Genomic DNA, 20861 nt, shown 5'->3' on the forward strand with positions numbered 1-20861 from the left:
GTGCATGTCTCTTGGGACATCCTGGTGCCAGGCCCAGGCTGAGTTCCCCATGGCTTCCAGGTGTGCAGAGGCAGAGTTTGTACTGCATGGAGAAGCAGGCGGGAATTGTAGATGAGGGACACTGTGACCATCTGAGTCGGCCCCGTGACCGCAAGAGGAAATGCAATGAGGAGCCCTGTCCTGCCAGGTGAGCTTACTGTTCCCTGCCAGACTTCCGATTCCTAGGTGTCCCGCTCCTGCCTCTGCAGACCCTGGTAGCTCAGAAGAGGGGGTGGCTTCTTGGCTGGCTTCCATGGACCCAGCTTGGCCCTGGAGTGCACTGGGCAGCCCGTGCCAGCCTAGATGCTCTTGATAACTCTTCTTTAGATTTCTGGATACCTTGTCCAGGTCCCAGGGTACCTGGGTGATGGGAACGAAGAGGGCTTTGCCACTGGGCTTTGGGGGCAGGGCACCAACTTGGGACTTGGCTTGCTGGGGTTTAATCCTCCATTCAGGTTTGTCTGCACTCCAGTGGCTGGGAGCCATGTACGCCATGGCCATCTTTGCTCATGATAGGTGTTAATGTCACTCTGTCACCACTGTGTTGCCCCTTATCAGGTGGTGGGTAGGGGACTGGCAGCCGTGTTCCCGATCCTGTGGGCCTGGAGGTTTCTTTCGCCGGGCTGTGTTCTGCACACGTAGTGTAGGGCTGGATGAGCAGCGTGCCCTTGAGCCATCTGCTTGTGGACATCTTCCCCGTCCCTTGGCTGAAATCCCGTGCTACCATTATGTTGCCTGTCCTTCCTCCTGGGGTGTGGGGAACTGGTCTCAGGTAAGTGTAGAAGGGGACCTGCCTCTGGTACTGCCTGCCATTGCCTGGATTCCTTTACCGTTTGGTTCCTGAAGTGGGAGGGAGCCTGGGGGCATTCCTGGGTCAACACTGTTCTCAGAGCCTTGGAGGTCAGGGATTCTCTGGCATGCTGTGACTTACTCTGTTATCTTGAGCTGAGCATGGCCAGAGAGGGCTGTCTGAGACTTCTGTCCCTATGACACCAGCATCGGGCAGGTTCTGCCACCATGCCCCAGTTTTCCAAGAAGCCCCCCTCCTGGCCTGAGCTCTGACCTCCTTTGCAGTGCTCTGTGACATGTGGAGCTGGCATTCGGCAACGAAGTGTCCTCTGCATCAACAATACTGGTGTCCCCTGTGATGGAGCTGAGCGACCAATAACTGAGACCTTTTGTTTTCTGCAACCCTGCCAGTATTCCACGTACATAGTGGACACAGGTGCCTCTGGGAGCGGCTCCTCCAGTCCCGAGCTCTTCAATGAGGTTGACTTCGACCCGCACCAGCCGGTCCCACGCCCTTCCCCAGCATCCTCACCCAAGCCAGTCAGCATCAGCAACGCTATTGATGAGGAAGACCTGGAACTGGATCCGCCAGGGCCTGTGTTTGTGGATGATTTCTATTATGACTACAATTTCATTAACTTCCACGAAGACCTGTCCTATGGGTCCTTTGAAGAATCCCATTCAGACCTGGTTGATATTGGGGGTCAGACAGTACCACCTCACATCAGACCCACTGAACCCCCCTCAGATTCTCCAGTGCCTACTGCAGGAGCTCCTGGAGCTGAGGAAGAGGGCATTCAGGGATCTTGGTCTCCTAGCCCTTTACTCAGTGAGGCTAGCCATTCCCCACCAGTATTATTAGAGAATACCCCTGTGAACCCCTTGGCCAATTTCTTGACCGAGGAAGAGAGTCCCATAGGGGCCCCTGAACTTGGGCTCCCCAGCGTGTCCTGGCCCCCTGCTTCAGTTGATGGAATGGTGACATCTGTTGCCCCTGGAAACCCTGATGAGTTGCTAGTGAGAGAAGATACGCAGAGCCAGCCATCCACTCCATGGTCTGACAGGAACAAGCTTTCTAAAGATGGTAACCCCTTGGGTCCTACATCACCTGCCCTTCCCAAGAGCCCTTTCCCCACCCAGCCCTCATCACCCTCCAACAGTACTACCCAAGCTTCTCTGAGTCCTGATGCAGTAGAGGTGTCGACAGGATGGAATGTGGCCTTGGACCCTGTGCTAGAGGCTGACCTGAAGCCTGTACACGGTGAGCTGCGACCCACTGTGGAGATGGCTTCTCCTCCACTTCCTTCCATGGCCATTGTGCCAGGTGTCTGGGGCAGGGAGAGCCCTCTTGAACCAGGGACTTCCACCTCTTCAACCCCAGGACTGAGCTCACAGAACCTAAAAACTCTGACAGTGCCGGGGACCTTCCTTTTGACAGCACCAACTGATCCAGGACTACTGGACCAGATACAGACCCCTCACACCGAGGGGACCCAGAGTCCTGGGTTGTTACCTAGACCAGCTCAGGAGACTCAAACTAACAGTAGCAAGGACCCTGCAGTCCAGCCTTTGCAGCCCAGCCTAGTGGAGGACGGCGCCCCTACAGATCTGCTGCCTGCCAAGAATGCCAGTTGGCAAGTAGGAAACTGGAGCCAGGTGAGTTGTGCAGCACCAGGATGGTGGGAAAGTCTGAGCAAGACCCTGGGACTGAGCTTTGAGCAGAGCGAGACAGCCCTGTTCATCCTGCCTTCCTTGGAGAACAGTGTAACTGTTCCTGGGGTGAGCTGACTGCCAGCCATGGTGGGTTGAGGTTCCACAAAACAAGAAGAGTATTACAGCCTTGAGCCTCAGTTGATCAACTTTGAAGTAGAAGTAAAGTGAGGGTTCTCATCTGCTTGAGTCTTGAGTTCCTAAAGGGCCATTCCTAAGCCACATGGAATGGTTTCAGAAAACAGTAGCAGCTACAAATTAAATGCCTCTGGGAGGAGCATCCTCACACTGGCCTGCGTGCCCCAGAAATGGGAATCATACCTTGGCTAGCTATATGGGTCAGGAAGGCCTCTTTCTATGGCTCCCAGACCCAGTGCTGCCTGGAAGGTCTGGCAGATTTAGCTGAGGCCCAGCACGACTCCTCTAGATGTTTCAACCATTGTCACCCTTCAAAGTTCCCTCTTTTAGTTAGGGATCACATAATAGCCTGAGTTGTATGGGAAAAAGATGGCCAGTTCCCCTCTAGATTGTCATTATAAGAGATTCATAATCTGTGGGGAGAGAGGCAGATTGAAATACCTACCCATTTAACTGCATGAATTAGGGCCAGGCTTCCCTGATGAGAAGTCACAGGATGGCAGCCTAGGTAGGTGGGCCTGCTGGGCCCTCGGGAGCCGGGATAGTTAACTGCTGGTGACATTTGACTTTTCTTTCATAGAGGTCTTCTTGGGAGGTGGGTGGAGGAGTCTATCTCGCAGATAAAGATATGGTAGGTTCGAGGTGCTGGCGGGTGAGCGGCTGCTGGGCTTACAGTATCTGTGTCCCACAGTGTTCCACTACCTGTGGCCTGGGTGCCATTTGGAGGCTTGTGCGCTGCAGCTCTGGCAATGATGAAGACTGCACCCTTTCAAGCCGTCCCCAGCCAGCCCGCCATTGTCATCTGAGGCCCTGTGCTGCCTGGCGTGCAGGCAACTGGAGTAAGGTAAACTGGGAGCCCCGGGTCCCATGACTGTGGTTTGAAGACCAGCAGGGCAGGGCGAATGTCGTGCCACAGTCTGTATTCTAATCCCGTCCTGTCCTTATTCCTCTTGGAGCTCTTCATTCAGAATGACCTGGCCCTGCTCACATGGCTGTCTTTCCTCTGTATTCGCGACACCCGCTCTCTCTTACAGCTCACCCTAATTCCCTCTGCCTCATCCCCTGGGGCTGCTACCTAGTGTCGGAAGTCTTCTGGGACTCTTTGGTCTAGCCTGGAAGGTTTAACCCTGCTGTACAATAAACCTCAATGGGTCATGTTGCATGCGTGTGCATAGAACGTCTCTATGTATCTATTCTTGGTTCTCCAGTGCTCTCGCAACTGTGGTGGCGGTTCCGCTACCAGGGATGTACAGTGTGTGGACACACGGGATCTCCGGCCATTGCGGCCCTTTCACTGCCAGCCCGGGCCTACCAAGCCACCCACCCGTCAGCTTTGTGGGACCCAACCTTGCCTCCCCTGGTACACCTCCTCCTGGAGAGAGGTGAGGTCTGGGTCTGGGGGAAGTGGGAACTGAGGACACCCTCAGACCCTGGCTATACTTGATGCCTCCCTGTTCTTCCAGTGCTCTGAGGCTTGTGGTGGTGGCGAACAGCAGCGTCTGGTGACTTGTCCAGAGCCAGGCCTCTGTGAGGAGTCGCTGAGACCCAACAACACCAGGCCCTGCAACACCCACCCCTGCACACAGTGGGTGGTAGGGCCCTGGGGTCAGGTGAGCAGGGTTGCTCGTGGGGAGGAATTGGCAGCAATCCTTGACAGGTAGGCCCCTGGGCTTTGAAGGATGAGTTGGTGAGATGTGCTGTGTTCTGGTCTCCCTGTGGCCACTAAATATACAGTAGTGCCCTGATTGGGTCCTTGGACTTTGCCAGGGAAAATCAGATAGAGGAAAAATGGCCATCTGGGGAAAGTCCTCTGAGGAGGGGACGTTGGGTTGACACCTAAAGGAGTCAGTGATGCTAAAGAGAGGGCTTAAGAGAACAGCAAGTACTGAGCCCTGAAGCAGGAACGATGGAGTGTTTGGGGAATGGGGCAAAGACCCCTGGGCAGAAAGGAAGTAGAGAGAGACCCCCATAGGGAGGGATAGTTTGCTGCCGAGTCTGTTGTGTGCTCATTGGTTCAAGAACCTTAGTGAGTCCTTGACCCACTGGCTGCTGAGTGACTCTGGGCAGGTGCTTTGCCTTGCTGGGCTGTGTTTTTCCCCTTCATCTTTAAGTTGGGGGCAGCAGAGAGGGGGAGTGGAAAATTGGAATGAAGTGAAGAGCCTGGATCGTGTCAGCACAGATTAAACCTGAGAACAGGCTGATTCACGGTGGGGACCACAGCTGAGACACTCTGTCTTCCTCCCTCTGCTTGGAGCACAGCTTCTGTGTCTCGTGGGCACCACGGTATCTCATCCCCAGCGTCTGCCTTCTCTGTGCAGGCCTCTTGGGTGTGTTTTACAGTTTTCTTGTTTGCATCTTGCACTCGTTGAAAGAACAGATGCTCTCCAGGGACAGTGGGGGTCAGCACTAGGCTCTAGTCAGAGATAGCTTCCTGGAGAGGGTGGTGCTGTCCGGTGATGGCCAGTCCCTGACTGTGACGGCTGATCCTGGACTCATTCTCTCTTCTCTTCTGTGCAGTGCTCAGCCCCCTGTGGTGGTGGTGTTCAGCGGCGTCTGGTCAAGTGTGTGAACACTCAGACAGGCTTGGCAGAGGAAGACAGTGACCTGTGTAGCCATGAGGCCTGGCCTGAGAGCTCACGGCCATGTGCCACTGAGGACTGTGAACTGGTTGAACCCTCACGTGAGTGTCTCCTTACTCTGGGAGATGGTGGGATGAGGGGAGAAGGATGGCTGGGAACTAGAGAATCATCTAAATGTCGGTTCCAGAACAGCTGCTGTTCTGTTTACAGTTTGGCTCAAACCACATGGTCACTGTAACTGGGAGACCACAGGGTGCCAAGGTCCAAAACTGGGACTCAGCCAAGGGGAATCCCAGCTACTCTGGCATCCTACAGGCAGCTTTGGTAGCCTTGGGATGTGGAAGGAACCTCCTGACCTTAGTTGTGGGTCTTAGTCCCCATAGTGAAGGGAAGAGGTCCTCAGGCTGTGGGCATTCCCTAATCCTAGGAGGATAGCTGCCTGGAGGTGGCAGTGGGGCCACAGGAAGGACTCCTTCCCAGTATGCTGCTGCTGCTGCTGCTGCTGCTGCTGCTGCTGCTGCTGCTGATTGTGGGCTTCCTGACCAGCTGGGCCATTATGGAGTAAAGGTCTGAGCCAGTGGTGGTTCTGGAAATCACCTCCTTCCTGAAGCCCCAGCTGTCCCCAGCAGTGCTGAACACAGGAATCAGCGTGGCCCTTGAGTCACATCTGGGTACCTGTTCACCAGCTCTGTAGTCTTGGGCTCTATTTGTTGATCTGGATGGCCATTTCCTCATGCATAAAGGGGCTGTCAATCCTCATTCTTGTATTAGTGGGGCCTGCAGGTAAAGGACTCAGTATTACCAGGGCCCTTCCCTGGAAGGCTGGGCCACTTTACCCCCTCCCTCCCATTTTTGTCAGCCATTATTGTCCTCTATCGCAAAGGCATGGGGAGTTGACACCTGAGGGAACCCAACAGCTTGGCATTTACCTACTGGTCTGACGCACCTGTCCCTAGGACAGTCTATGGGTGTCCGTCTTGCTTTGCTTCTCCCTGCTCTGCACAGCCTTCAATACCAGCAGCTAGTTCCTAGTGGTACTGGCTCAGGACCAGAGCAGCTATTGTTCTGCTACTCTGCCCTGAATCCCATTGCCTCAAGGTGCCAGGGAGATGGCAGCCTGGGTTTGTTAAGCCATCCCAACTTGTTTCTCTCTCATCATCTCCTTCCATTTATCCCAGACTTATAAGACACTCAGCACAGTGCTGGCCTTCGGGGCTGATAGTGCCTACAGCTCTTCTGTTTCTCACACCAAGCTCTGGGTTGGCAGGGAACACAGCATCTATGGCCCCGGGTGGTACAGAGAGGGAGAGAGCAGGAACTGAGGCTCTACCAGAAACAGCCTGGCTCAGGAGGCTGTGGGTTTGCAAGATCTCCAGGGGGAATGAGAAGGATGGGCTTAGGAGGGACTCCTGGAAGTGGCTAGGCTCCTACCCAATGCCCATCCATGTGAAGAGTCCCCTCCCCCCCATCTCTCATCACCACCCAAGTAAAGGGAGCTAATCAGGGAAGACTCTCGGACCACAAGCTCCTGGAGCTTCCAGGATGTTTGGATGGTCTGTGGGATTGTTCAACAGGACATTTGGAAATCCTGGAAGCTCCAGGCTGTGTGATCACCATGGCAAGGCAGCTCACGTGCCTGGTCATGTGTCCTTCCCATGGAGGTGGAGGACAGTTATCAAGAGGAAACCTTCACTCAGTGCTTAGGCCTGCCAGAAGTCACCCTTGGGGAACTAGTTTAACAGTTTGGAGTTGCTGCCTAAACGATAGGGTAGAGGGGCTTGTCTGCTGCCTTGTGCCCTCTGTTGCACTTAGGGATGTCCCAGACCAGGGCCCACAGCTGCGCCCTCCTGTGCTTCCTCCCCAGGGAATCTGCACAAGCAAGCAGGGGTCTGGGCAGCTGTGGCTTCAGTGGCAGCAAAAGCAAAATAGTAGCACTGGGAGGAAGGCCAAGGACTGGAAGCAAGCCACTTTCCAAAATAGCTCTCCCAGGAGAGCCAGCTGGGCCTCAGCTCCTGACAACTAGGGCTTAAGAATCTCCCTACCCTGTGCCCTGTCACTAGGGGCCTGCACCCAGTCTTTGGTCCCTAGCTGATGATCTTTGTGGCCTTGGCCAAATTCAACTTTCTGGGCTTTACCACCCAATGAAACAGGCTGTCTTGCCACACAAAAGTTCAGGGTGAACATGACCCACACGAGAGTAGGAGGGTGTGTGTGTGTGTGTGTGTGTGTGTGTGTGTGTGTGTGTGTGTGTATGTGTGTCACAGTGATGACAGCAAAGGCATGTGGGACTAAGAGAGGTGGCAGAGTGTAGAGTGGATGCATATTGACCCAGTGCCTGAGATGAAGTGGTGGGCCTGGTACCACCAGGGATAAAGCAGGGATAAAGATGGGGTTCAAGAACTACATGACTGACCAGTAGGCTCTTGGGTATCTCCTGAGGTGGTAAAGGATGGAGTCATTGAACCTTTTTTCCAAAGGTGTCCCAAAGGTGTCAGTGGTACAAGGGCAGGTGAGGCAGGGACAAGAGATAGGGACCTGGGGTTCTGGGGATATCCTTCAGAAACTGGGTTTCTTATTGGCTGCTAGGCTTCTTAAGGCAATACGGTGAGGGGCTTTTCAACTGAATCACGGGGTGACCAAGTGTGGTTCTGGAGGCCATGCTCACCCTTTCTAACCACGCCACTGCACCTCCTCTCCTCTCTTCCCTTTCTAGGTTGTGAGCGGGATCGCCTGCCCTTCAATTTCTGTGAGACGCTGCGTCTGTTGGGCCGCTGCCAGCTGCCCACCATCCGCGCTCAGTGCTGCCGCTCATGTCCCCCACTCAGCCGCGGTGTCCCTTCCCGAGGCCATCAACGGGTGGCCAGACGATAAACCCACGCACCATCAGGATGCACAGACCGACCCATGACACACAGACCTCAGTGCCCCACCACAGGCTGCGGTGGAGCCCCTGCTCCTCGTGTCCTAATGGTGCTAACCTCATCCCTGCACAATGGCAGGCTGGGGACCCCCTTTCCTTTCAGAAAAAGGTATTTTTTTATTCTAACAGTTTGCACATTTGTTATTGTTTTACATAAATGAGTATCTACCATTTTGGAGTGGTTTGGCCTTCCTTGTCTTGGATTTGGAGACTCTCCAATATGACCCCTACCTACCTCTCTTGTCAAATGGCTACTACCCTGTCTCTTGTTGGAGCCACAGCAAACGGCAGCTTCTCTGTTCCTTTGGGGGCAAGTCAGCATGGCCAGCACAGAAACCATGCAAAGATGCCTAATATAGACATGGAGGTGGTTTCTAGGGAAGACATATCTCTGGAGGGTTACATGGTGTGAGCAGGAAGGTCCTCTTTGCAGGGGGTACAGGTTGGCAGAGGTCCAGGGAGTCCTATTCACTGTCCCCGATCATTCTTCACCCCTGCCTGCTGTCTTCCATGAAGGTCCTCAGAGACCTGGGTACTCATACAATAGGCTGTCTTGTCTCCCACAGGGACTACTTGTGGCATGACAGTGGGTACAGCTCAGCTGTGCTACTCGAGAGCAGCTGGGCATGCAGGTACTTAGAAGATGATCCTGGTTAGTGACGGATAACTAAGCCTTCCTTCCGGGCTTGGCCCATCTACCCCTTCCTTCTGGCTGAGAGCCATACTCTGGAGTCTTCTGGAAGGCATAAAGGCCCTCCTCCAAGTTTGAGGCTCTTGAGATTCTGAGGGAGGGCACCCGCCCCATTTTATTTGCCAAAGTGCGGAGCACGAGGGAGCACGGAGGCACCTGGCCACTGAGAATGTGGGCACACTGGAAGTCGCTCCCTGAGGCTAGGAAAGGCATCAGAAGGAGGACCCAGTCAATGCTTGTCCCTTGACTTGCTCTATCTAGGAGTAGGGAAGGGTGGAACAGGGATTGGTGCTCTTAGGAGTAAAGGTGTTTACCCAGCTCTGGGTTCCATATGCTCCTGCCATCTCATCCTGAAGTTGAAAGGTGAGAAGGTCATAGTAGAGGGAAGGGACTGGTCCAGGAGTGCAAGCCTAGGAGGTAAAGGCCCACTATAGCTCGAACCCCTACCTCCTACTCTGGGCTCCAGGTACACCCATACAATGGCTTGGTCAAAGTCAGGCAGTCTACCAGGTCATTCAGGAAAGCAAGTCACTGGTGGCTTGTGTGCATCCAAGTACTACCAGGATGAGGGTGGAGAAGCTTCTTACTGGGTTTCCTTCTTGTTTGTGTCTGCAGCTGCCCTGTAGGCCCAAAGAGGCCCTAGGGACCCACAGTCTGAGTAATGGCTTCCTATAACTTTGCCTAATTCACTTCCCATAGCAACTCCTCACAAAGATGGGAGCAGAGCCATTTCTTTGCTCCAGACCCATACACGGCAGGCGCTGGCACAGTAGCACAGCCCTAAAGTCCCTGACCCAGCTCTGGCCTCTGCCATTACTATAGTGCTATGTGGCCTCAGGAGTTCCCCCAGCCTTGCTGAATAAACTTACGTCTCCCAAAGAACAGCAGCTGTGTAATAGGTCCAGGCCTACACTGACTGACGAGCCCTGGTCAAACTCCCCTCCCCCTTGTTGGAAAGACATTTGGTCCTAATCATTCTTGTTTTTTTCCAGAGGTGGTTGGGGGAGTCCCTAGTGGCAGCTGGGTCTGAGCTGGCCACAGAGACAGGAGGCAAACAAGCCATGAGTCAGGCTGGGCATGCACAGCTGGTGCAAAAGGGTACCTATCTCCCGAGGGGTGAGGTGTGTGGTGGGTAAACTGTTCCTGATACAGGCAGCATTTCACTCTGGCTTCAGCCTCTGCCCAGGGTTCAGCCGTGGTACTCAGGACAACTAAGGCCTACCCGTGCTGAGAAGGGCAGCTCGTCTGTCTCTCCTATCCCGATGGAACCAAGGAAGGAGACATAAGAATCACAGGCTGGCAAATTGGAGAGGCCCCTCATGCACACCCTGTACCACAAGACCATGTAGAGGCTTCTGTCACAAATGACTACAACTACCTTTCGAGGCAGAATGTAATACAAATTAGTTTATTTCTTCCTTTAAAAGTCTAACATTTAACTCAAGGGTGAGCACAGAAGCTGCTAGGATATAAAAGGACAGTCACTTGGCAGTGTGCCCTCAAGTCCTCCAGTTGCCCACAGAAGGACCTCAGACACTGGGCTTTCATCTAGCCTCTGTCTTCAAGGACTTTCGTGATGGGCCCAGCCACCCGCCCACAGGTGGCTGCACCAGGACATCACTGCACTAAGCGAGAAGGGCTTGTGCAGTAACATAGCTACTGGGTTACTGCCCAGAGTACTTCCTGTATCAACAGACCACAGCTGACAAACACCAGTTCCTGCTGTCTGGCTGTCATGGTGGCTAGAAGTAGCCCCCGAGGCTACCTCGGTGAGCAGAAGAGAGTGACAGTCAAGGCTAAGGGGAAAAGGTGCCACAAGAGGGACCTGGAATTTGAGAGGCTTGGGTTGATATAAATACATACAGGGGAGATGTGCACACAAAATAGAACTTGTTATATAAAAGTTGTACAGAATCTAGAAAAAACCTTAATATAAAATAGTCTATAAAAATATAAAATGTAGTGAAAATATAAAAGTATCAACAGTTGAAATACTGGCAAGTCCCACCATATGGGGTGCTGAGGGCAGGGTGCTCCCCTACTGTGGCACACGCATTTGGACCCACGCGCTGGAGGCTGTGCTTTGGGTTTCTCAGCCCACAAGGCTCACCAGGCAGGAGCCATGGGTTGCATGCTGGGTAAAGGTTTAGATGAAAAGCAGCCTGAGGCAGCCACTGACCTTAGGGGTACCTGCCATGGTGTCTGGTAGAAGTCTGGAGTCTCAGGAGTACTGGAGGGTAAAGACAATCTCAGTGACGAGGGCATGAGAGACGATGGCTCAACCACTGGGGCTGTGCCTCTGGGATGAATCTCTGTTATTCTGTCCCCAAACTGGAAAGAGGGCAACCGTCCCTTCTCCGCTCTGCAGACATCGAGTCATTTATTCCAGGGAGGAGAGTCCCTTTGGGACCTCTTGAGACTTTTACCTGGGCACTGATACTAACTGCCTGAGAAACTAATGCTGTCTCTCAGGGGATGGCAGAACAGCGCCTCCCCACAATCCCTACATACTGAAGATTTTTTTCATCACTGGGATGGAACCCAGGGCCCCGCATGCCAGGAACATGGTCCTGTCCTCAGCATCACCAAGTACTTAAAGATGCCTCCACTGGTGCCAGGGCGAAAGCAACCCACCACTGAGAGCATCCACACCAAATGCTCCACTGAGAGCATCCACACCAAATACTTATTTGGACTGGATCTTCTGGTAGGAAATTGACATGACAACCGAAATCAGAGTGGCTGGAGCTAAGCCATGGGGCTTCAACTCTAACCTCCTAACAGCTGTCCCCAAGGCTGACAGCCGGCATCTTACAGGGGGTGGGGCATCTTCCAGCATTTGGTCTCAGGGAGGCCTAGGAACAGTGGTGAGATAGATCACTGTCCAGCTCCAGACAGCTTCTTCAAGAAGCCGGGCCTCAAACCATCATCTCAAAGACACAAGGATGACATTTCTGATACCTGAAAAGAGACGGGCTATTGGCTAAATATAGAGACCAGCTCCTTTTACATGGTAATATATGAAGCAACTTTAGAGAAGTGAAGCAAATTTAGATGCTGAAAATGGACTAGCCATTCAAGTGCTAGAAAGCAGACAGCAAAAACAGGAAAACGGGTCATGGAAAAAGCGTTTCTCGAAACTGTCTTGCTCCACTCCTCAGTCTGAGTGTGTTTACACTAAGGATTGTTTCTAATTTCTTTTCCCTAGGTAGTGTAAAGTAGTCCACTTGAGGCTGTTTCCCTTGTGTTCCCATAATACTGTGTAAGAAGATGTTTTCTCATAACAGCCACCATCAGGGATGCTCTGGGACTGAGCAAAAATAACCTTTTTTGTTCAGACCCTCTCTGGGCTTCAAGAAGGAAGTGTTCCAAGTCCCCAGAGTCTGCTATACCAGAGGCCACAGTGTCCTCAGATCCCTGTTAAGGACAAGGATGATCCAGGCAACACAGAGACTAGGAGAACTCATTACTCTTGTTCCCAAGCAAAGGTGCTTCCAGATGTAGGAAGCTGGCAGTCAGCTCTACTCCCCACCCAGCTGTTGGGCAGAAGAGATTCTAGAGCCCTGGCCACTGCCATCCAGGAGCCCACAAGCCACAGATAGGAGTTTCCTGTGTTCCTTTATGCAGGGGTGGGTTACTGTAAGGTTCCTTTGGAACGCCAATCTAGCCACAGTTGGAGAATGTTGTCTATAAGTCACCTCCCAGATGCGCTAGCTAGCTGGGACAGACATCTGGCAGAATAGCTGGCAATGAGAAGTGTGGGGCTGGCTGCAGAGCAGCGTGAGTGCTACAATCTGAAAAGGCTGTATAGGAGGGCAAAGGTTAGTCCAGAAGGGATAGTGGCTGGCAGTGCGAAGCCACCAGCAGAGGGCTCCCACGCTCTCTAGGGAGGCCAGTTCTGTGCTCGCTTTTTTTTAAAGAGGTCCCTCTTCTTATGGTGACCTTTTACCCCTGGATGCAGCCACGCTGCAGCTCCATGTGCACTCCTCCACAGAGCTGCCCTTGGATAAAAAGAAAGCGCACAGGGAAATGTCAAACAGTTTCTGTAGGTGAAACATACAACTGGCAGATGATGTAAACAGGCCCTTGGAAACAGTCGCCTGGTGACTCACCCATCAGGCAGCAAGCATATGACGCATATGACTGAATGCCACGGCATGGAAATGGCTGTAAAGCCATCAGACCCCTGCCCTCTTGGCAGACGAGAAAGTGCAGCTTAGCTTTGGACATCTGCCCCGCAGGTGCCCAGAGGCTGTAGATGTTTCGCTCTGACAGCTGATGTGCAGATGCGCCTTTGCTACTTTTGGTTATGAAGGAAGGCAAGAAGGAAGGCAGCATCCTGGGGTGGGGATTCATTCAAGTGTCTTCCTCCTCATCGCTAACCAGCTCGCCTTTGTCAGGGCTAGTGTCCCGCTCACGCAGGAAGTCCTCTCGAATGGCCTCCAGCTCTGTCAGCTCCAGCCGGACCTTCTCCAAGTGGTAGGCTCTCCGGTTCCGGATCTGGCGCAGGGGGAAGGGGTTCAGATCCCCAAAGGAGATGCTGGTCAGCTTCCTGGTGGGACAAAGGGCAGCAGACAGACGTCAGCAGAGCTCATGCGAGTGCTCAGAGCACTGCCTAGACACAGAGAAGGGGGGAGGGATGTGTGCCGGGTGATGGGGGAACGCCATCCCGGGAGCCGAGGCCCATCTTATGCAGAGGCGGAAGGCTCAGTGAGCTCAGAACCCATTTTGGTCTGATTCTTCATCTGCACGCTGGAAGCAACAGCGGCGTACTCTAGATGGTTCCTACATGAGGGCTCTGAGAGCCTGTGCTCACTTAGTGACAGCAGGTGCCAACGAGTACGAGTCTTCAGGAAAACTGTCCTGGACTAGGACTAGGCGTGGTGGTGACATCAGATCCTATCTGCAGTGTGACCTTTGCCCAGATACACTCTACAGTGGGACACTCAGCTTTCAATGCACCAAATGACAACAATGTCTCAAGTTTGTAATACTTGAGCCACTGGACAGTCTTTAATAAAAATAGTGCTAAGGACTGTCTGAATGACTGGCTTTGTTCTCTAGCACTCATGGGTCAGTTACACTGGTTCCTGTATCCACCCTGCAGAACTGCCTCTCCTCAGACAGCTAGTATGGGCAGCTCCTTACAATACTGGAGCTCCAGAGTCGGGTGGGACCAAGGCACCAGCAGCCCCAGCAACTTCTCAGGAGGTGGGAGGGAGGGTGCAGGAAAGGGGGAATGGGAACTGGAACTCATGTTGGGAGCTCTTGGTCCCTGACCTTGACTTTCTGAAGCAAAGGGGAAACTGCACCACGAGCCACTCACAAGGTGGCGCTGTAGGATCAGGCAAGATGGGAGCTGCCCCATCCTGTCCAATGGTGACAGGAAGTAGAGGAGGAGGACTTATCTCCAGGCAGCCCTGACATCTCCCTTAAGACTGTCATGGTGAGGCAAAATCCATCTCTGGAACCAAAATTCTCTCAAGAGTATCAACTGCCATGTGGGAATTCAGTTATTCTTAATAATCTTGACCAATGCGGTATGAACAAAGTCCTCATCCTAAACCTTCCATTAGTCTTGCCCAGCAAACACTCAGATACCCTTTCTCACCGTGCATGAATCCCGTGAGTTTTACTGTTAGCACTAAGCCTAAAACCATCTTGAAAATGTACTCCACAAGAGAAAGAGCCTAAAAACAGTGACAGCCTCCCTTGAGACCTGGTATAACTTCTGCCAACCAATGTCTACCCCAGCTGCCAGAACCAGAGCAACCACCAATTGTGGCCTAGGGAAAATGGCGGCCCAGACAAGAAACAGCCATGTGGCTTGAGGTGTGTGTATGTATACATGTGTGTGTGTGTACATGTGTACATGTGGGGAAATGATTCATGACTATTCCAGAGGTTCAAGCTGGAAATCTCAGGTTCTTCTAAGTTCAAAATCTCCAATCTCTTCAATCTGTTCCACTTTTCTCCAACTCTCAGGACACCCCCTCCAGGACACCACCTTTCCTCCCTGGCGCCTTCTAACAGCCACTGTCTACTCTCCCAGTGGCTGGTCCTGCCCCAATCCTTTTATCCTTTAGTGGCTTTCCATCATGTTTAGAATTAAGCTAAAATTCCTGAGCACAGTCCAAGGAGCCAGGTGAGGATGTAGCCAAGGGCCTCAGCACCCTGGCGAGAGCTTGGCCCCTCCCACTGTCCCCAAACACCTGTGCCCGAGGCATCCCTGTCAAGCACAGCTTAGGCACACATCTTCATTACTACGTGGATCAGGAGAGGCTTGCTCTCTCAGGAAACCTCGAACTCAGGGCTGAGTTTTTGTCTACCATCTCCTACAGGCTCTGGCCTATCAGAGGCAGAGAAAGCTTTAGGTAAGAACCACTGCTTTCAGTTACTGGGAGTTATTCACTGAATAAAGGACAAAACCCACTTCATCTCTGGTGTCCAGTCACTGGAAGGCCGCAGCCTTTCCCATTTCTCTCTCCAGGTAGGAGCCCCACAGCGCCCTGGACAGCTGAGTCTGGGCCCCTCTGGACTCACCTGGCATCAAGGATAGTGCGAGTGAAGTATCGGAGATACTTGAAAATGGACATCGAATCCTGCAGCTTCAGGATCTCCTCTTCCTTGTATTTAAAAAGTGCCAGGGCAAAACGGAAAATAACCTGCAGGAAGACCGTGGAACTGTCACCGAAGCTGAGTGCCTTCCTGGAACTGCTAGAGGAGTATCCTGAGGGCCCTGCCCGTGGGCACACACCTGCCCTGAAGGCTGACTTCCAGGACTGGGCAAGGCCCTTAGGTACAGGAAAAGCAATGCTGTGGTTCCCGACTGTTCAGCCCAAATCAGAAATGTTCCCACGAACGAAGGTGACTCATGAATCTCTTCACATTGGGCTAACTAATCTTTGTATTTAACAAAGAATGCACACCTAGACACAGTCTCACATAAGATCAAAACCCGGGCTTTTGTGACTGAAAATGGGAAGCCACCAACTCCAGAGTCAGGTACAGCTGGTGAACAGGGGTCTGACCAACTTTTCAATATGGTGAAATAATTAGTGGATTTCGCTGATTCGTTTTTGGGGTACCCCGGGCAAGGCTAGGGGGGATCTTACTAGTTCAGGCAGCTTTGGAACAAACTGTTTTCTCTACATCTAAGAGCCCTGAATAGCCTTCTCTAGCCTACACTGTATCATACTTAGAAAGTGGTATTTACAGGGTTAAATTGTTCATGGTTCTCCTCACATACTCAGCTATGGCCCAATAGAAACAGTGTTGATGATGCTAGCTGAGAAATCTTTGTACTAACGGTAAGTTAGACAACAAAAGCGGTAACGCCTTGTGTTGGACACTGGATCTGCATACGGGGTGACATATACACTCAACTGCAGAAAGCCTTTGAAGGGGCAATCTGATGTAACGCCAATGCTACCCATGGACCAACCTTCGATCCTGAAATTCTAGGCTAAATCTATAATGCACTTGCATAAGTGTAGAGAGATGAAAGTCGCACGAGAGCTGGGTGCAGCTCGTTCTGAAGCAGCAAGAGATTGAAAACAACCAAGATGGCCAAAATGTTGGGGGCTGCTGGGTACAAGGAAACTCTAGCACATTACGAAACAGGCCCTGTATGTGCTGACACAGAACCAGCTCCAAGATGCAGTCAAGTTAAAAGCTACGCCTAAGAAACGTGGAAGGCAACATATAAATCGAGAGAGACTGTGTTCCTATTATATATCCTTAGTTATATTTAGTTTTTATTTTTACTAAACTTCTTTATTTGGTCTGTTTATATGCTTATGTGTAGAGGTCAGAGGAAAACTTGCAGAAGTTGGTTCTTTCCTGCCGACATGTAATCACAGAGATTTAGACTCGGGCTGTGAGGCTTGTTGTGCTGTCCCACCAGCCTTTTGTTTATTATTTCTTGTGTGCTGTGCTACGGTGTAGCGCAGTAGCAGGAGGCAGCAGGAGGACAGGGACTGAACCTAGAGGCCTCCCATGAGCAAGGCAAGTGCTGGAGCATGAAGCCACTGAGTGTTATGCTAGTTTACTCTAGGACAGGATAGCTTCACAGTGAGGTCCTTCATGGATGAGTAACTGCTGCTCCCCAAGGCCTGCGGGGCACATCACAGGGAGGCAGATCTGATGCTGGGGTAACCTCACAAGTTCCAGGTGAGTCGGCTACTCTGCCAGTACTGACACATCTGACAAGTGTCTATATCTGCAGAGTCTCCTCACCTTTGGTCCCTCATAAAGGAAAGAGTCCCATATCTTAAAGAGGATGTCGCTGACAACGCTGTCCACGAATACCACCAGAAACCAGTTGAAGGTGATGAGGGTGTAGTCCACTTTGTACTGCTCAAAATGGGTGTGCAGTCGAGGCAGCTTCTCACTCAGGAGGTCTCTGAACACCCGCTGGTCCACCTGGAGAGGGAACAAAGCGGAGAAAGGACTGGGGTCTGCCAGGGCACGAAGCAGGCAAACCAGAACAGCTGTGTCACCTGAGAACAGAGGGTGGCGCCCATGGGGACACGCGGCAACACGGCTCTTTTGGATGTCCATGTGGGGCACATCACAGAGCCAGACTGCTCTGTGACCCAGGAGCAGCCGACCTCAAATGCTGCAGGGCCACTAAGTGTCACTCTCCCTAGGGCATGGGGAGAAGTGAACGGTCTCCAATCTGAAAGCAGCCTCCACTCAGCATCTCACGTGGGAGCAGGCTATTGAAGAGCGCAGGTTGGTGTCAGCCTGCCAACGCTCCTATGAATACAGGCAGTCTTAGATACATGAGCACCGAACAAGAGTATAACATTACTGCTCACACCATGCAATGGACAGGGTTGACAGGGCAAGGTCAGAGAACACTAGAGTAGAGGATGCCAGGCGGATCTCACTCGGTTCCAGTTTATTAGCTGCGTCTACCCACCTACAAGGGATGCTCGGAACCGCTCTGTACTCGTCTGGAGGACAGGAAGAGATAGCTGACTTACCCACTGTGCTGCTGTGGGCATTAAAAGAGACGTGTATACTACTATACGACAGACAAGTCACAGGTGGCTACAGACACTGCATGTTATGTTAGGCGACTGGTGAGTGCTGCCTGTGTTGGGTAGAAGGCTAAATAAGGTTCAAGGATGACTGAGAGGATTGAAGAGATAAATGGGGCAGCTAGAAAAATGGATTAGCATAACTGTGGCAAGGGCTGAGAGGCCACACCAAGGAGCTTTCCCTACTTTGTGTGTGACCTCCCCCCCCCCCCCCCGTGAGTGTGTGTGTGTGTGTGTGTGTGTGTGTGTGTGTGTGTGTGCACGTGCATGTAGGTAGCAGAAACAAGATTCACAGAACAATGCTCAGGTAGCACAGTGGGACTCAGATGCATTTTTTTCCAGTCTAATCAATTTTGCTTGACACATGAAAAGATGAATACCAGCTTCCCTACCCCCAGTCTGCAAACATCCGAGAAGAAAAGAGAACGTTTTACAGCTTTCAGGAGGACGCCGGGAGAGTGAAACCTGTTCTCTAGGTCCATCCTTCCAGCTGCAACAGGGAGACTAGAAGGGATGGCCGAGGTCCCTGCCAAACTGATGAAAACAGAGGTCGGTGCAAGGAACTCAAAACTACTGAAGGTAACTGCCAAAGGTAACTCTCCTTTGTGTGTGTGGGAAGAAAGGGTGCTCAGAACACCCCACTTCTGAGCCTGCCACGGAGACAGCAAAGATGTGGCATCTGAGACCACTACAGTGAGAGGTACAAGTGCAAGAAGGGGGTGACGAGGAGCACAAAGCCAGGCCCTGGAGGATCAGGCTCTGGTCTGCTCGTGCTGAGACCGTGGGGTAGGACACCCTCTCTAGGGAAGCTGACTAGGAAATCAGCTGGATAGCCACTATGGAGAACAGTATGGCAGCATGTAGGTACTGAAGGTGCTTCTATGGAGTCTGCCCTGGAGGACAGCTCAGGCTAATCTGCAAAGCTGTTAACTGTATCCCTGTGCTGGTTAGTTTTATGTCAACTGGACATGAGCTAAAGTCACCTGCGAGGACGGAACCTTGATTGAGAAAATGCCTCCATAAGATCAGGCTGTAGGCAAGCCTGTAGAGCGGTGTTCTCAACCTTCCTAATGTTATGACCCTTTAATGCAGTTCCCCATGTTATGGTGACACCCTCCTCCCCCATAAAATTATGTTTGTTGCTACTTCATAACTGTAATTTTGTTACTTGTATAAATCATAATGTAAATATCTGCTTTTCTGATGGTTTTAGGTGACCTCTGTGAAAGAACTGTTTGACAACCCCCCCCAGGGGTCATTGACCCACAGGTTGAGAATCACTGCTGTATCGCTCCTTCTTAATTAGTGACTAACAGGGGAGGGCCCAACCAGTTGTGGGTGGTGCCATCCCCAGGCTGGTGGTCCTGGGTTCTGTAGGAAAGCAGGGTGAACAAGCCATGAAGAGCAAGCCAGTAACTGCACTCCTCCATGGCCTCTGCATCAGCTCCTGACTTTAGGTTCCCACCTTGCTTGAGTTCCTGTCCTGACCTCTTTGGTAATGAACAGTAATACAGAGGTGCAAGCCAAATAAACCTTTTGTCCTCGAGTTGCTTTGGTCATGGCGTTTCAGCCCTAGTAAGGGTCCCTAGTAGCCCTTACTAGGACCACCCCAGTTAATTAGGACTACAGGTGTGTACACTACTGGGATTTCTGGAATACTAACACAGCTACAGTCTAATCAAATAGTAACACTTTAAGAACATTATTCTAACGGACAGCCCAAAACTTTGATAATGGCAACACTTGTTGGAAGTTGTGTGTGTGTGTGTGTGTGTGTGTGTGTGTGTGTGTGTGTGTGTTTTAATAATCTCTATAACTTTTTAAAGGGCAAAGCTAAAAACCAGCAGGCATGGTGAACACCTTTATTCCTTCCACTTGGGAGGCTGAGGCAGAATGATACAGAGTTCTAGGCCAGCAAAACCCTTTCAAAAACCCAAAAACAAATAAGTAAATAAATAGCTAAAAACTGTGTTTTAGAACTAATTCTATACCTTACAAATATACCCTAGGGTCGACGAAGAACAGCATTAAAATGCACATTTGCTTTTTAACAAGAACAAGAGACAGGCTCAGAGGTACAAACTGCTGAAATGAATATCATTTTCTCGAATACTTAAGAAACAAAAGTGCCCAGAAAAGGCTATAGTGCCCGTCTCACCTCTCACCCATGTCTACCTGTCCCTGACAAACTCAGGTTAGATGTGAAATGCTGAAAATATTTTAAAAGCTGTCAGACCATCCCATGGTGCCCAGAAGTTGCCTATGAGGTCAAGCATTTGCCAGGAAGCCTTGTCCCCTCCCCTGAAGAGTGCCGTCCTGACAGTCAGAACACACACTTGTTGCTCATTTCATCCCTCAGCACTCAAACAATGACACATCCGGCAACACTTCAAGTCTCTGGCAATGGGGACGGGTGCTGCATTGGAGTAGCTGGAAAGAAACAGAGATGGGCATCTGAGCATGAGACCAAGTGATGACACAGGATCTATTCTATCCAGATGAGTGCCAGCCAACACATCTGCAAGGACAGGGTATCCATCTGGCTTCCATGCGGGAGAACATCTGTGTACACATCTCTTCCCCCAAGTAGGTGGCAGACGGTGCCCCACATGAGGCTGTCCAGGGGTTGGCAGAGGGCTGGGCATGGAGCAGGCTGCCAAGGAATGCCTGCTCAGGCCTGCTTCACCCCTCCTTCCCTGAACACTGGAGGACATGGGATAAGTGTGTCATTCATTGGTGTCTGAAATGCCTGGTGAGGTCCTGGCACACGACGCGCACTTCAAGGATGGTAAGATGGGAATCCTGGCCAGCAGCTGGGTCACAGTAACAGCAGGCAGCAGGCTTGGGGCTCCGGGAGCTGGCAAAGCCAGAGCTGGGGCTGAGGGCACGCTTGCTTTAGGGGCAGCCTTACACACACGGCACACAGAGATACTGAAGATAACTGAATG

The 20861-nt window shown here is 51.8% G+C and overlaps 2 protein-coding genes across 9 annotated transcripts in view; one reads left to right on the plus strand and one right to left on the minus strand.

The window, feature by feature from the left end:
• Adamts7 (ADAM metallopeptidase with thrombospondin type 1 motif, 7) overlaps nucleotides 1–8351 on the plus strand; it is a 39863-nt gene extending 31512 nt beyond the window's left edge. For 2 of the 6 annotated variants that reach the window (NM_001047101.2, NM_001393840.1), the window contains 9 exon segments: nucleotides 61–187; nucleotides 598–811; nucleotides 1114–2089; nucleotides 2267–2484; nucleotides 3368–3520; nucleotides 3885–4058; nucleotides 4140–4286; nucleotides 5194–5356; nucleotides 7969–8351. In NM_001047101.2, the coding sequence (NP_001040566.1) occupies nucleotides 61–187; nucleotides 598–811; nucleotides 1114–2089; nucleotides 2267–2484; nucleotides 3368–3520; nucleotides 3885–4058; nucleotides 4140–4286; nucleotides 5194–5356; nucleotides 7969–8126 (2330 nt within the window). In that variant the 3' untranslated portion in view covers nucleotides 8127–8351. 6 annotated transcript variants of the gene reach the window in all.
• Nucleotides 8352–10245: 1894 nt separating this feature from the next.
• Tbc1d2b (TBC1 domain family, member 2B) overlaps nucleotides 10246–20861 on the minus strand; it is a 68259-nt gene continuing 57643 nt past the window's right edge. For 2 of the 3 annotated variants that reach the window (XR_015626675.1, XM_087562257.1), the window contains exon 11: nucleotides 19762–20343. Coding sequence is in view for 2 of the 3 variants with exons in the window: in XM_087562257.1 (XP_087418383.1) it covers nucleotides 20269–20343 (75 nt within the window). In the remaining variant the exon portion in view is untranslated. 3 annotated transcript variants of the gene reach the window in all.

The sequence above is a fragment of the Rattus norvegicus genome, chromosome 8 (assembly GCF_021556685.1).
Source record: "Rattus norvegicus strain SHRSP/BbbUtx chromosome 8, alternate assembly SHRSP_T2T, whole genome shotgun sequence".
NCBI classification, from domain to species: domain Eukaryota; kingdom Metazoa; phylum Chordata; class Mammalia; order Rodentia; family Muridae; genus Rattus; species Rattus norvegicus.